The sequence below is a fragment of the Carassius auratus genome, unplaced genomic scaffold, assembly GCF_003368295.1.
Source record: "Carassius auratus strain Wakin unplaced genomic scaffold, ASM336829v1 scaf_tig00008058, whole genome shotgun sequence".
Lineage (NCBI taxonomy): Eukaryota > Metazoa > Chordata > Actinopteri > Cypriniformes > Cyprinidae > Carassius > Carassius auratus.
Genome location: NW_020523902.1, coordinates 417053 through 430000, shown reverse-complemented (window position 1 = coordinate 430000; position 12948 = coordinate 417053). Strand labels below are relative to the sequence as shown.

The 12948-nt window shown below is 36.1% G+C and overlaps 2 protein-coding genes across 2 annotated transcripts in view; one reads left to right on the top strand and one right to left on the bottom strand.

The window, feature by feature from the left end:
• Window positions 1–2324, bottom strand: part of LOC113071769 (netrin-G2-like) — a 56025-nt gene extending 53701 nt beyond the window's left edge. The window contains exons 1-2 of the mRNA XM_026245071.1: window positions 1706–2324; window positions 331–927 (exon numbers count right to left, since the gene is read on the bottom strand). Coding sequence (XP_026100856.1) covers window positions 331–567 — 237 coding nt within the window. The 5' untranslated portion in view covers window positions 568–927; window positions 1706–2324. The remainder of the gene's footprint in view (window positions 1–330; window positions 928–1705) is intronic.
• An 830-nt stretch (window positions 2325–3154) lies between these two features.
• The window catches only part of LOC113071768 (mediator of RNA polymerase II transcription subunit 27), a 60669-nt gene continuing 50875 nt past the window's right edge, over window positions 3155–12948 (top strand). The window contains exons 1-2 of the mRNA XM_026245070.1: window positions 3155–3398; window positions 3776–3920. Coding sequence (XP_026100855.1) covers window positions 3196–3398; window positions 3776–3920 — 348 coding nt within the window. The 5' untranslated portion in view covers window positions 3155–3195. The remainder of the gene's footprint in view (window positions 3399–3775; window positions 3921–12948) is intronic.

The following is a 12948-nucleotide window of genomic DNA, read 5'->3' as shown; positions in this document are numbered from 1 at the left end:
GGAATTTACATGAGGGTGGGTAAATGAAATTTCAATTTTTCCATTCATTTTTGTCCCTTTAAAAGATTTTGTCTCCAACTCACATCCTGAATTTGACAATACTGATAATAATCACACTGTACATGCACAAGGCATGTACATGCACGTGTGATAATTTTTTCTTTAGACTTTCTTTGCTATGAAGCTTCTGAAGTTACACCGAAAATCCATCAAACTTGCACTATCATAAATAAACATGATTGCAAACTATATTTGCATAGAAACACAAGCTGTTCCAGTGGAACAGATGTAACTGACAAAGAGGCAGAGCCAAAAGTGATCCAAACTCACCAGAGTGCAGAACCTCTCCGGTGGATTCCCACATGTGATATCGGGAGGCTCCACTCTAATCTGCATGTACTCCTTCATGGACATGGGTTTGGGCTGGCAAGCGTAATATTCCCATGTTGGTCCATCGTCTGTGCTGACCAGCGACTTACAGATATCGTACTGGCCGAGAGTCAGAATAATGCACTGTAAGAGCAGGAGCGCCTGTGAGAGCATGGCACTGGATGGGTCCATGGGCATGAGAGAAAGGCAAGGGGCGCCACAGCTATTAGGTGTATCAGCATGGAATTTAATTAGATTGCGAAATTTCCAATATCCATCCAAAAGGGCAAAGTCTGGTCCTCGGTGGAAAACTGTGACTTAATGTAAAACCTGTTCACACTGAGATATTATTTTTTAGATCTATTGTGACATCTTCAGAACTCAAAGTTCAATTTCTATACATGACAACTGAATTCAAGTCCAGGGATGAATGTTACTTCAGTTCAGAGACATGGAGTGCATTTAGTGGTTCATATGCAATCAGAAGGTGCCTGGTGTCAGAGTCCAGACTAAGATTAATGTGAGATGAGATGAGCTGTATCATTTCTGATGGGTTGCCTAGGAAATAGGGGGGACAGAAATAAGCAATATATATTTTACAGTTAAAAAAAATTATAATTGGTTAAGTCAGCTAACTTACATTAAAATATATTTTAAAAGACACTGAAACTGCATTATAGTTCATGCATAAAATGTATCCATTAGGCTACATCATGTATAGGTTTTGAACTGTGAAGCAAACAGACACGATTAAAACATCGTCAGTGTATTAACAATAAAGTTACAATGCTGGAAACCACAGCTGCCAGTTGTTGTTGTTTTTTTTTAAACCCAAATGTATTATTTTTCATAACAGCGAAATTCGAAAACTTGCCACTTTCTCCAAGGTGCACATTTTCCGTAATGCAGTAAATGATACACTTTAAAATTTTCGACTTCGCTATGGAAATCTTTTTTTTATGTAAACTCTGTAATAGGTCATCCGGGACATGCTCCAAAACAATGCGAATAAATAAATTCTGTTGTGACAAATGCGCGCAAATATTACACAATTGTATTGTAGCCTACCTTTTTAAGTACAAAAGGCGATTAGAAAAGCAAATAAATAACTAAGGAAATTAGCAAATAAATTGTTAGAAAACTGAGTAAAAAAAAAAAAAAAGTTTAGTTAAATGCACTTTTCCAAAAACATCCGGGAAATGTAATAGATAATAACCTATTCCTCACCAGCTTAAGTTACTTGAATTCATCAAAGAACATCTGAAATGCTGTCCGTGTTCTAAGCGCTTACAAGAGATTTAGAATGTTCATTGACCGAAATAAAGAAGTAACACACCTGAGTAACCTTTCCTCGGTTCCAGAGCTCAGCACCTTTTACGGCTCCCAGATGAATTTCTTCAGTGTAAACTCTCTCCCTCAGTCAGTTCCCTGCCATATCACTTGAGATGGATGAGAAACACATGCACACGTTACTCCGCTCCATAAATCACAGCAAACGCTTTCTCCTTCGAGCTTTCTTCTGCTGCCGCGTAGTTTGTTGGAAAGCATTCTAGATAGATGCCCTACATCCAGACTCCTCCGAATCGAATCAAGTATTGCCTGAAAACCGTGCATTTAAAGTTTCGATTCCTGTCTCTGCCTTCATTGATGCCTCTGTCCTGTGCGCTCAAGGACAGACTTCAGAATACTCCACCTCCCGTTCCCATCCTGTCTTATTCCATCCCCGCTCCTGCTCCATTCACTCTGCCTTATCTACTGTAGCTATCTATTTGCGCAACGCAATATCTGACTTTCATTCCTCTTTGGAAACCTCGATGAAAATACTTTTAGCCTCTGCAACCTGCCTGCCTTGTGCAGTCTAACTAGTGTGGAGCAGAAGTTTATCTAGGGGTTTGAAGAGAACCGTCCCAGCAGCAGTTGAGGCAGTCCGCCCCGCTTAAAGAGACAGATCAGAGGCTGAGGATTCCCAGGCTTCTTTCACAGCGTAGCCTACTACAAGGTGTTTATCAAGCCATACACTTACAGAATATAGGCTACCATAGTTTCGGTCAAAATGTTAGAAGTATTGCTTTAGAAAAACTGTGTTAACTTATATAGGCTAGTTGAATAAATAAATTAATCACACAATAAAAAGAAAGAAAAATAGTGAAAAATTAATAACTAGGCTATGGCATTTTGGCGGAGACTGTTCTGTTGTTACCAACATGAATTTCTTTAAGGGACAGGCTAAAAACTCAAAATAAATGAATTCATGAAACATACTGTTTTATTTATTTATTTATAATAGTAGTCAATGAAAAGAGGTGTTTAATCCTCAGATAATGCTGTTCATCTTATCATAAATATATATGAGCTGGTTTATATTATATTTATTTTAATCGTTTTTACATTTTTTAAATAGTGAGGTGTGCAGTTTAAAAAAAATATGTAATTATTATGTAGTCTAAAACTGTAACAACAAACAAACAAATAGTTTAAAACCACAACAGTACTGCAGGTAACACTATTGCACATTCAAGCTGCACTGTAAATTAAACTTTTACTTGAAAGGTCTCTTTTATTATTTTGTGTTTGCTTAGTGAAATTAAATATGAAAGATACAAACTACAACTTTACAAAAAGTTTAGCTTTCGAATTTTTCGCATTTTCTTGCAAATAAGATTTTATTAAATAATTAAACGTGTTTCTATCAATAACGACGATTACAGAACTGAACTACATATTTTCTCATCGCGTCTGTAGCCTCCCTGTTAGAAACTACAAATCCCATCATCCGTTCTGCGTCAGTGACGTCACTCGAGCGCCAGCGTCCGCGGACTGAAAGCCATGGCGGACGTTATGAATGTTGGAGTGAATTTAGAAGCGTTTTCTCAAGCGATTAATGCCATCCAGGCTCTTCGATCGAGTGTCACCAGGGTATTCGATTCTCTTAAAGATGGGATGAAAAATAAGGAGACCCTTGAAGGGCGGGAGAAAGTCTTTATAACTGAATTCCAAGATAACCTACAGTCAGTCAATCGCGATTTAAAGTGAGTTAATTGTCTCACCATTCACTTAACGTTACCCTGTGAAATGTTGTAACGGTAACCATCACTGCCAAAATGCAAGTGTTATTGTAATAAACCATGATAACCTAGTAACGCTATTACCCGCTGCTGTCAACATGAAAAGCGATGATGGAAGATTCTGAAATCACACATTCATTTATTATGATTTCAATGTGTTGTGGTATGTTTTTCTAAAAATGACTGAAATATATATATTTTTTATATTATGGCGGAGAAAGTCAAAATAGCTTGATTTTAGCTTAAAATTATTATGTGATGTGTGACATTGGTTTTATTGTGTATGTTAAAAATATCAATATCAACAGTACCAGTCTGACTTTTGTTTCTTGTTTCTGCAGTGAATTGGAGCGTCTCAGTACTTTGGTTGGCCGGCCGTCAGAGAGTCACCCCTTACACAACAGTGGACTGCTCAGTTTAGACCCTGTTCAGGACAAAACACCTCTCTACAGCCAGCTGCTCCAGGCTTACAAATGGTCCAATAAAGTAAGTTGTCAGCATTTTGCTGATTCACCTTGCATTAAAGCCTTTGTATGCAACACACACAGGTGATTTAAAAGTAATGGAATGAAATTTAAGTGATGAATGTCTTAAATGGTCTATTCAGACTTCAGCCATACGTCACTCCAGAAATATGCTCAATAGTGAATTATGTATTAAAGTGTCACCTTGATGTGGTCTGAGGCTCTCGTGGTCTTGCACAATGTTACATTTTCCAGGGCTGGAAAAAGCTTTATAGTTCAAAATGTGTTCGGTTTTTTTTTTTTTTTTTTGAATGTTTAAGATAAAGGTCTCTTATGCCAAAATGCTTTTAGGCAAGTCATGCCACTCGGCCGCCATCTTGGCAACACCTCCGGGCAGCTATTTCAGAATAACAAGACTGCATGTATAGAAACAGCAGTAAAATATGATAAAAATCGCTGAAAAAGTTTGATCACTTTGCCCAAAATAAGGTTTAAAACGCCTTTAACAACTCGCTATCGCAAAATTGTCTCCGCTGTCGCAAAACCTCAACTGTGCGCATGCGTCAGTGGAACCAGATGATAGGCTTATATGTTTCCCGGCTTGACTGTTAAAAGCAGATGATTGGCTTTCCAGCATGAGGGGCAGAACATGTGCATACAACCGCCATCTTTGCCATTACGGCTTTTCCTTATATAGTTTTATTGAGGATTGAGGAAGTGGCATGTCTCTCATAAATTGTCTCTGCTTATGCTCACCAAGGGTGCATTTATTTGATATTTGTGAGATATTACAATTTTAAATAACTGTTTTCTATTTAAATTTATATGAAAATGTAGTTTATTCCTGAGATGGTAAAGCTGAATTTTCAGCATCATTACGCCAGTCTTCAGTGTCACATTCTTCAGAAATCATTCTAAAATGCTGATTTGCTACTCCCAAAACTACTTCTTATTATTAGCAAATTTGCAAACATTTGTGCTGTGTAATATTTTTGCCTTCGATAAATTCACATGATCATTTATTTTAAATATAAGCATATTATAACAATATAAATGTCTTTACTGTCATTCTTGATCAATTTAATGCAGCCTTGCTGAATCAAAATATTAATTTCAGACTGTAAACTTCTGGAAGTATGAAAAGTAATCATTAGGGATGTAACAATTCACTCAACTTACAATGTGTTACAATTCACTATACTGATTTCACAATACGATTTTCTCACAGGTGTTTTTGTTTTACAAAAGATTCTAAATGAAAATGTCATATATTATTGCTTGGACAAAATGCTGCACATTTCTTTGCGAAATTGAAACGTGTCAAATGCTAAACTAAAAAACTAAACTCAAATTTTAAAACAAAGCCCAAATCAAATAAATAAATAATTCAAATAAAATAAATCATATAAACAAACCAAGACTTTGCCTGTGCTCTTTCCATTTAAAATTCGAGACAACCTCTTTATTTCAATCCAAATCCAAACAAAAGTGCGGCATATATGCAGTATGAGCAGTTTTAAATCTGAATTAGATTATAATTTCAAAAATTTTATAATTTGAAACTATACTACATAAAATATATCAGGATGAATGAGAACGTAAATTCACTCTCTCACAGTAGGTGGCGCTTACGGAACAGCAGCAATACAGCATTTACCTGGTTACTTTTGTAAACAAAGCAGCCCTGAGTTTATACTTTAACACTACTTTAATATGCTTTATATGGAGTTAAGATGTTAAAGAAAATAGCATCTAAACTTTTCTGAAGACAGTCAGTTGCAAAGACAGAAGTCTTTTGTTTATAGTGGTATATCAAATGGTTGAAGAACTGTGTCAGGTGTATAGTGTGAATTAGGGATGTCAAATTTCGATTATTTCCGTGATCGATCGTCGTTTAAATTAACGATCAATTAATCGATTAATCGTTAACCATAATACTGCAAAATGCGTCTATTGCAGGCACACAGTCAGCGGTATGACAGGATGTGCAAAAGCCACACACACACACAAAACGCTTTCTCACTTGAATTAAAGAGGTTTTAGTCTGAATAAAATGCTAGTAGCAGGATTATAAAATGAATAGATGCGATTATGATCATTTGATAAAATGAAGAGAGCGCGCCATACTTTTGAGGTCATTTTACTTTGTTGACAGTTTCCAATCCCGCACGGAGAACGCTGAACGCGCATCTTTAAATGGTTTTGTGGTGCTCGTTGTTGTATTTTAAAGTACAATTGCAATGTTTTCAACTGACATTATTGTATAAAATTATCCGAAATGTGGAGCGCGTGTGACTGCGCTGCACATTAAGTGAACTACATCGGCGCTGCTGCACCAAAACACAGTTGCTCACATTAATTTGATCCTGCTGGATTCTGTCCTAGAAAATGTCAGATTTTTAAAAATCCGGCATACAGCGCATTAGATTGTGACAGTGCATGCGTGCAGACGAGGATGAGCGAGCGCGGCTTTGGCTAGATTTATTTGGAGGTTATTGCTCATGTCTCATTCGGCACAAATCGAAATGTTTCCATATTCGCAATGTATTTGAATGTTAAACTATTATTTATAATGTAAACTAGGCTTGTAGTTAACACGCATTCGCATATAGATGGAAAAGATGATCCTCTTCATATGAGCAAAAACGTCCTTGGCATAACAGCAGAGTGGACCGGTATACTACGGTCTATTTAAACTGAATGCTCCAGGAATATGTCGGTCACAGCGCCTATTAATCGCTGTTTTGAATCCAGCAATTATTTATTTAGAAATGATAAGATCTGATTATGACAAGTGTGGTATAAAAGCTTTGTTTATTAGACGAATAATAGGTTAACTGGAAAATGTTAGATCGCGACCATGCTTTTGGACCCCATAGTCTTCATTTACGCGTCTTTGTTCTGGTTTGCCGGTTGATCACGAATTTCCACAAATTCAGTATATTTAGGCATTGTTTCTTTTCCTAAATCTTCATAGTCTAACCCTCTAATTTCCCAGGTTTATTTTATTATCTTTCGCTTTTAATAACTGTTTTCGCAACTCTTACTGTGGTAAACATGGGAAGGGAAATTAAAGATTTCATGAATTAAGAATTCGTTCGATTTATTAATTTGTTCCCTTATTTCACTTAAATCATGGGCTATTTAGGGAACAAAATTAATGAAACATGGACAATTGCCACATTAATAATTCGTAGGAATGAATTAACAAGTTGTAGGAATGAATAGACTACCTGTCCTGTCACTGTGTCCCGCAGCCCTGCAAAGCGCACGATATAAAACAGTTATCTGATGAAATGATTAGTAACTACATTTCTATTGCATTTAATGTTGAAGAACTTTTATGTTGTTTCTATTTTAATGTACTTTAAAGTTTAAATCACATTAAAAGCTTAATTTGTACATTGTGAATGAATGATGATGCTTTTATATATCGTCACCATCACTCACAGCCGCTCGCACGTGTTGAGTGCGCATGAGCCGCACGCAGCCCAACATTGAATCGGTTTTACCGACCATCGATAGCCTTAATCGATTTCATCTCTTATCGACAATTAATCGATCATCGATTAATCGTTGACATCCCTAGTGTGAATTCTCTTCAGGGTATTCATTTCATTGATAAATGCAATTACACTATTGTTAAAAAGCTTAGAGTTTTGTTTTACTTTTTAAATATATTTTTAAAAGAAAAGCCTCTAATGCTCGCCAAGACTACATTTATTTGATTAAACATACAATAAAGTTACAAAAATTATGAAATATTATTACAATTTAAGATAACTGTTTTCTATTTAAATATATTTTAAAATGTAATTTATTCATTGGAATGCTCTAATTGGGGAATTTTTAACTCTGGAAACCTGGCAACCACAATGAATGATAACACAAAATGGCAAAATGAAATGTTTTCAAGATAAATAACCAGTGGGCAAATATTGCAGATGATTGTAGGTGCTGGTAAGAGCCTTCTCTTTTTTTCTGTTTAGTACTTTAGAAAATTGCATTTGTTTTGTCTTCCTTTAGTTTGAAAAAGTTGCTTCCATTCATGAATTTCAGACGAACATGAATACAAGGCTTTTACATCATCATAAATGTCAGACTCGGCTGTGATGGAATTGAATATCATCTTGCGTCTAATATTACTTTAATACTATAGGTTTACAGTTTGATGGTCTAATCGCAGTGCTTCAATAAGACACATTTTTCGCTTGTATCTGTGTTTTGCTTAAAGCAATGTGAGAAGTTCCAAATGTAAAAAACCTCGCCAAGTCTCTCTGCTTAATTTGACAGAAAACTGAGTTGTGTTACTCTTTTAACTAGTAAATCTTCTTTTGTTCCTGAAAAAGCTGTAAAATTATGTTCTCTGTGGATCAAGGTCCTCGTGCGAATCCTCTCAGTAGAACGTGCACAACGTCTTGCCAGAAGAGTACACACTTGAGATTCAATAGATGTGGGTGTTCTCACAGCAGAACCAACATTTGCTCAATATCCATTACGGCTGAGTGCTTTGACTTCTTTTGATCTTGAGTAGGTCTTCTGTCCTAAGTGTTATTGAACAAGATTTGCTATTCTTACTGTAAATGCAATTTCACAGGATGCCTGCGCTCTGTTCTTGAGTTCTTTGATGCTTTGCCCTTAGGTGATGCAGGTAGCATTATGATAGACCTGGAATTGAATAGAAAACAAACTCTTTGTTTTTTTGGAAACATGGCACGAAGCTATGGTTTGATTCTTAATATTGAAGGTGAAGGGTGAAGAGTGTTTTGCAGTACCAGATCACCTGTTTAGGTTTTCTGCTGAATTGGTGAATGTGTGGCAGGTTTTTTGGTCAATCAATAGCAGCTACTCATCAGTTGCTCTCTCCACACTTTGTGCTTAATAGTAGTTGTACACAGGTCAGCTATTGAACAGAAAAGTTATTGAAACATCACTGGCAGTTTTTTTTTTATATATATATAATAATAATAATAATAATAATAATAATAATAATAATAATAATAATAAAATTAAAAAAAAATTGGGGTCATACAGGAATTACATTGTTTTGAAATATTCCCTGTCTCTTCTTGCCCAAAGGTGCTTTTATTGACTTTTATTCATTCCTTTTATATATATTATGAAAGGACTCTAAGAAATTAAACTGGGTCAAAACTGGTTTCATATTGACTTTTAAGGTCAAAACTTTTCTGCACTTTTTCCAGTTTGAAAACTTGATCTAAGTGTCTGTGTTCTCCTGGTCTCATCAGAGTGAGCCGGGACTGCATCAGGTTCAGGTCGCTTTGTGAGCTTCCTCTGTTTTCAGTACAGAAGGATTAGGTGTCTGGGCTGGACGGTGTGCGGGCAAACATGGGCATGAGGCCAAACCTAGACTCTCTGCAGAAGTATTGATGCTTCCTCGCTGTCTGCCCGGACAGCACCACTCCCACCCCAATGTAAACCTGATCGATGCGAACGTTTCCACCATGCAAACTACCCCAGGATTAATGTACTTCATGCTTTCAGTAAGGCTGTTTTTGTCCATTGTCTCATTTGAGTCGGTTTTTTAGATTAGTGGCACGTCAGCCTGCATAAGTTATCAGTTGGTATTTAGGATTAGATGGAGTTTTATTATTCAGTATGATCATTCATCCTGGCATATTTATACAGTTACACCTTTTTGACAAATACCATCTTATAATATTGCTAATTGCTTTTTTAGTGAGTATGTAATCTATTCAAGTACTGCAGTCTGTTAAAGTTGGTCCAGTTGGATTTGAGAGTGAATAGATCAACAGTTAATTAAAGTGAAACATGTTTTGCCTTTGGCTACTAGCTGTCACTCACCCTCATTATGTCCTGGCGTGTTTTGTCTCAGGAATCTCAAGGCTCTCCTCTTCCTGAGACCTTTTTTTGTTTATTTTTTTTTTGTTTGTTTGTTTTTTAAGTGTGAAGGATCTTCTCGACTGCATGATAGGGATGGGCGTTTTCCGCAAATATCATATTCGAATATTTGTTTATTTAAATTAAGTTTAATGAGACAGACGTTATTTTTCAGCAACATTTATTGTTTCCGTTATTTTGAACAAGCTTACACACAATAAGCTTGAACATTACACATCGTGTTTTGTAGCTGAAAACCTTTAACAATGTGTGCAAACAAACAAAAGTATAGATTAAAAGCCAAAAAAAAAAAAAAGTGAACAAAGAAAAAAAAATTGAACAATGAAAAAACGTGAAGCAGCCTGCAGCAATTAGACTATTGTAGAACGCAGCCTAGACTTTAGAGCTGCAACTAACGATTATTTTTTCTGTCGACTAATCTAACGATTATTTATATTACAATAAATAATGAATCTAATGTTCTTTTTTTTTTAATTAACTAATGAATCCTTTGGATAACTTTACAAAAAAATATATAAGTACAACTTCTAATATCATATTTCAACCTTTATTCATTTTCAACCAATGTGGTTTAAGTTTTTACAGTATGAAATAATAGAGACAAAGAAAATTATTTTACTGTGGTAAATGAGATTATGATAGCGTTTATAATTAAACCACAGTAGCCATAAATTTACAGTTGTCTGAGACATCATGAAATGCTCCTTAGCATCACAAACCATAAAATGTAGTCAGGGTTCTGCTATGGTTGAGCTTGGTTTCCAGAGATCTGGAGCTGATTCTGGGTTGCTCGGTGGTTTGTGACTGTTGTCTCGCGGCGCGCTGTCTTTTAAGGGGCTGTTCACATATCACGACGTAATCGATGACATCGCGTCATTGCAGCACTACTACACTTAACTTTGAAACTTTGAAACTGTCAGCAAATCTTTTTTTTACTTTTTTTCTATTGTTTTACATGTTATTGTTAAGAAATACAGGCATGTAAATATGATCAGGGGAGTGTCGGCTCCTTATAACAATAAGGCCGGCCGCGGAGAAAACACGCTCTGGCGACACAGACGTTGGCGGAACTCACAAATAACGGTGTGCTAAGCGAATACGTTTTGAGAAAGCGCTGAGAAGCGCTTCGTGTTTTCGTTTCACCACCAAAAAAAAAAAAAAAAGTGGGGAAGTCGTGGCCTAATGGTTAGAGGGTTGGACTCCCAATCGAAGGGTTGTGGGTTCTAGTCTCGGGCTGGACGGAATTGTGGGTGGGGGGAGTGCATGTACAGTTCTCTCTCCACCTTCAATACCACGACTTAACCCCCAACTGCTCCCCGGGCGCCGCAGCATAAATGGCTGCCCACTGCTCCGGGTGTGTGCTCACATTGTGTGTGTGTGTGTGTTCACTGCTCTGTGTGTGTGCATTTCGGATGGGTTAAATGCAGAGCACAAATTCTGAGTATGGGTCACCATACTTGGCTGAATGTCACTTCACTTTCACTTTTCACTTTCACTGAATGGGATCCTTATCTTGTGGAATACATGGCTCCAGCAAGAACTGTTCCCACTCGTCTCAGCTGGACTCTCTGTAATTATCGCTGAAGAACTGGCTCAGCAGACGCAAGAAGAGGAGCATTCTCCAAGTTAGCTGTGTTTATTCGTTGCTTTAGAGATGCTGCAACAAGGTCACTTTCTGTGATTCTCCACGGCATATTTGAAGTACTGTAGAGGACCGCAGTTCTAATTCATTCATAATTTTTGCTTGCATACATCTGCCATGGAGAATCACAGAAAGTGACCAAATTAGGTTTTATTGTGAACTTTTTTTTTTTTTTTTTTTTGCGAAATTCGAATATCATTTTTATTTATCGAATAATTAGAGCAGAAAGAATATTCGAATGTCCTACTATCCGTGCACACCCCTACTGCATGACTTAGAATTCTCTTTGTCAGTTGGAAGAAGCATATCATGAAAACGATGATTTCTGTTTAACTGTATTTAACACGTGGTTGTGGGCTGTCAGTACACCAGAGATGTCAGGCTGCATAGAGAGATGTTTAAGCACCTGCTTATCCCTGTATCAATTCAGTTAAGACATCAAGCTATTATTCTGTCATCTATAAATACTCAAGCTCCTCTAGTGCCAGCAGACCAGGAGCACATGAATAATGTGTCATTGCAGACTTTTTTTGCAGAAATGTTTCATGATTTCAATCTCTGTTTGTGCTGAGAGTTTGTTTTTCTGTCTCAGGGGTTAAATCTTGGGTACAGTGAAAGTATTCTCTAAAACAAAAATCTTCGTAGAATAGAATAAAGAAACATTAGACACAAAAAATAAATTTTTGTTATAATTTACTCACCTTAATGATGTTCCAATCCCATATTATAATGTTAAAGACAAAAAGGAGCGTAAAGATTGTCCATACAACCTGATATTGAATGGTATATGGAATCATGTGGACTATTTTATGGTTTTATTTATTTTAATAATTAATTTTAAGTACAAGTATATGCCAGTGTCTTTTGGTTTTTGGAAAAGAACAGCCTGGGCAATACAAGTTTTATAATAACACCAGGAAGAGTAAATAATGACAGTTTGAACTTCTATATAAATATTTTCTATAAAATAAAGGTATTATAAACATCAACATCATTATTTTCAGCTTTGAATTTGTAAATTTGATTTCACAATGAGGTAATTGATGTAATTAATGTAATATAACTTGTTACAGTTATCATATTCACCACACATATAATATAGTGTGTTTGTAATAGTGTACAAAAGTACCAATGATTAGGGATGCACCAATCATGATTTTTCATGGCCGATTCCGATACCGATTTTTTACAAGCAAACTGGCCGATTCCGATACCGATTTCCGATTTATTTTTATTTTATTTTTTTCTTTTAAGCAACAAACAAGAAAGAAGGAAAGTGTGCATAAACAAGATATTTAGTATTTAATAGGCCAAACTTGCTTTTGGCTATTGAAAACAATAACTGTAACCATCTGAAATTAACAGCAGTAACTGTACAGTAAGTAGTAGGGCTGCACGATATTGGGAAAACTTTACATTGCGATATTTTATTTTTCTGCGATATATATTGCGATATGAAATAAAAAAATATTCTTACAAACAAAAATGGGGTGAGCAAACTTACATTCTCATTGTAAATGATTTA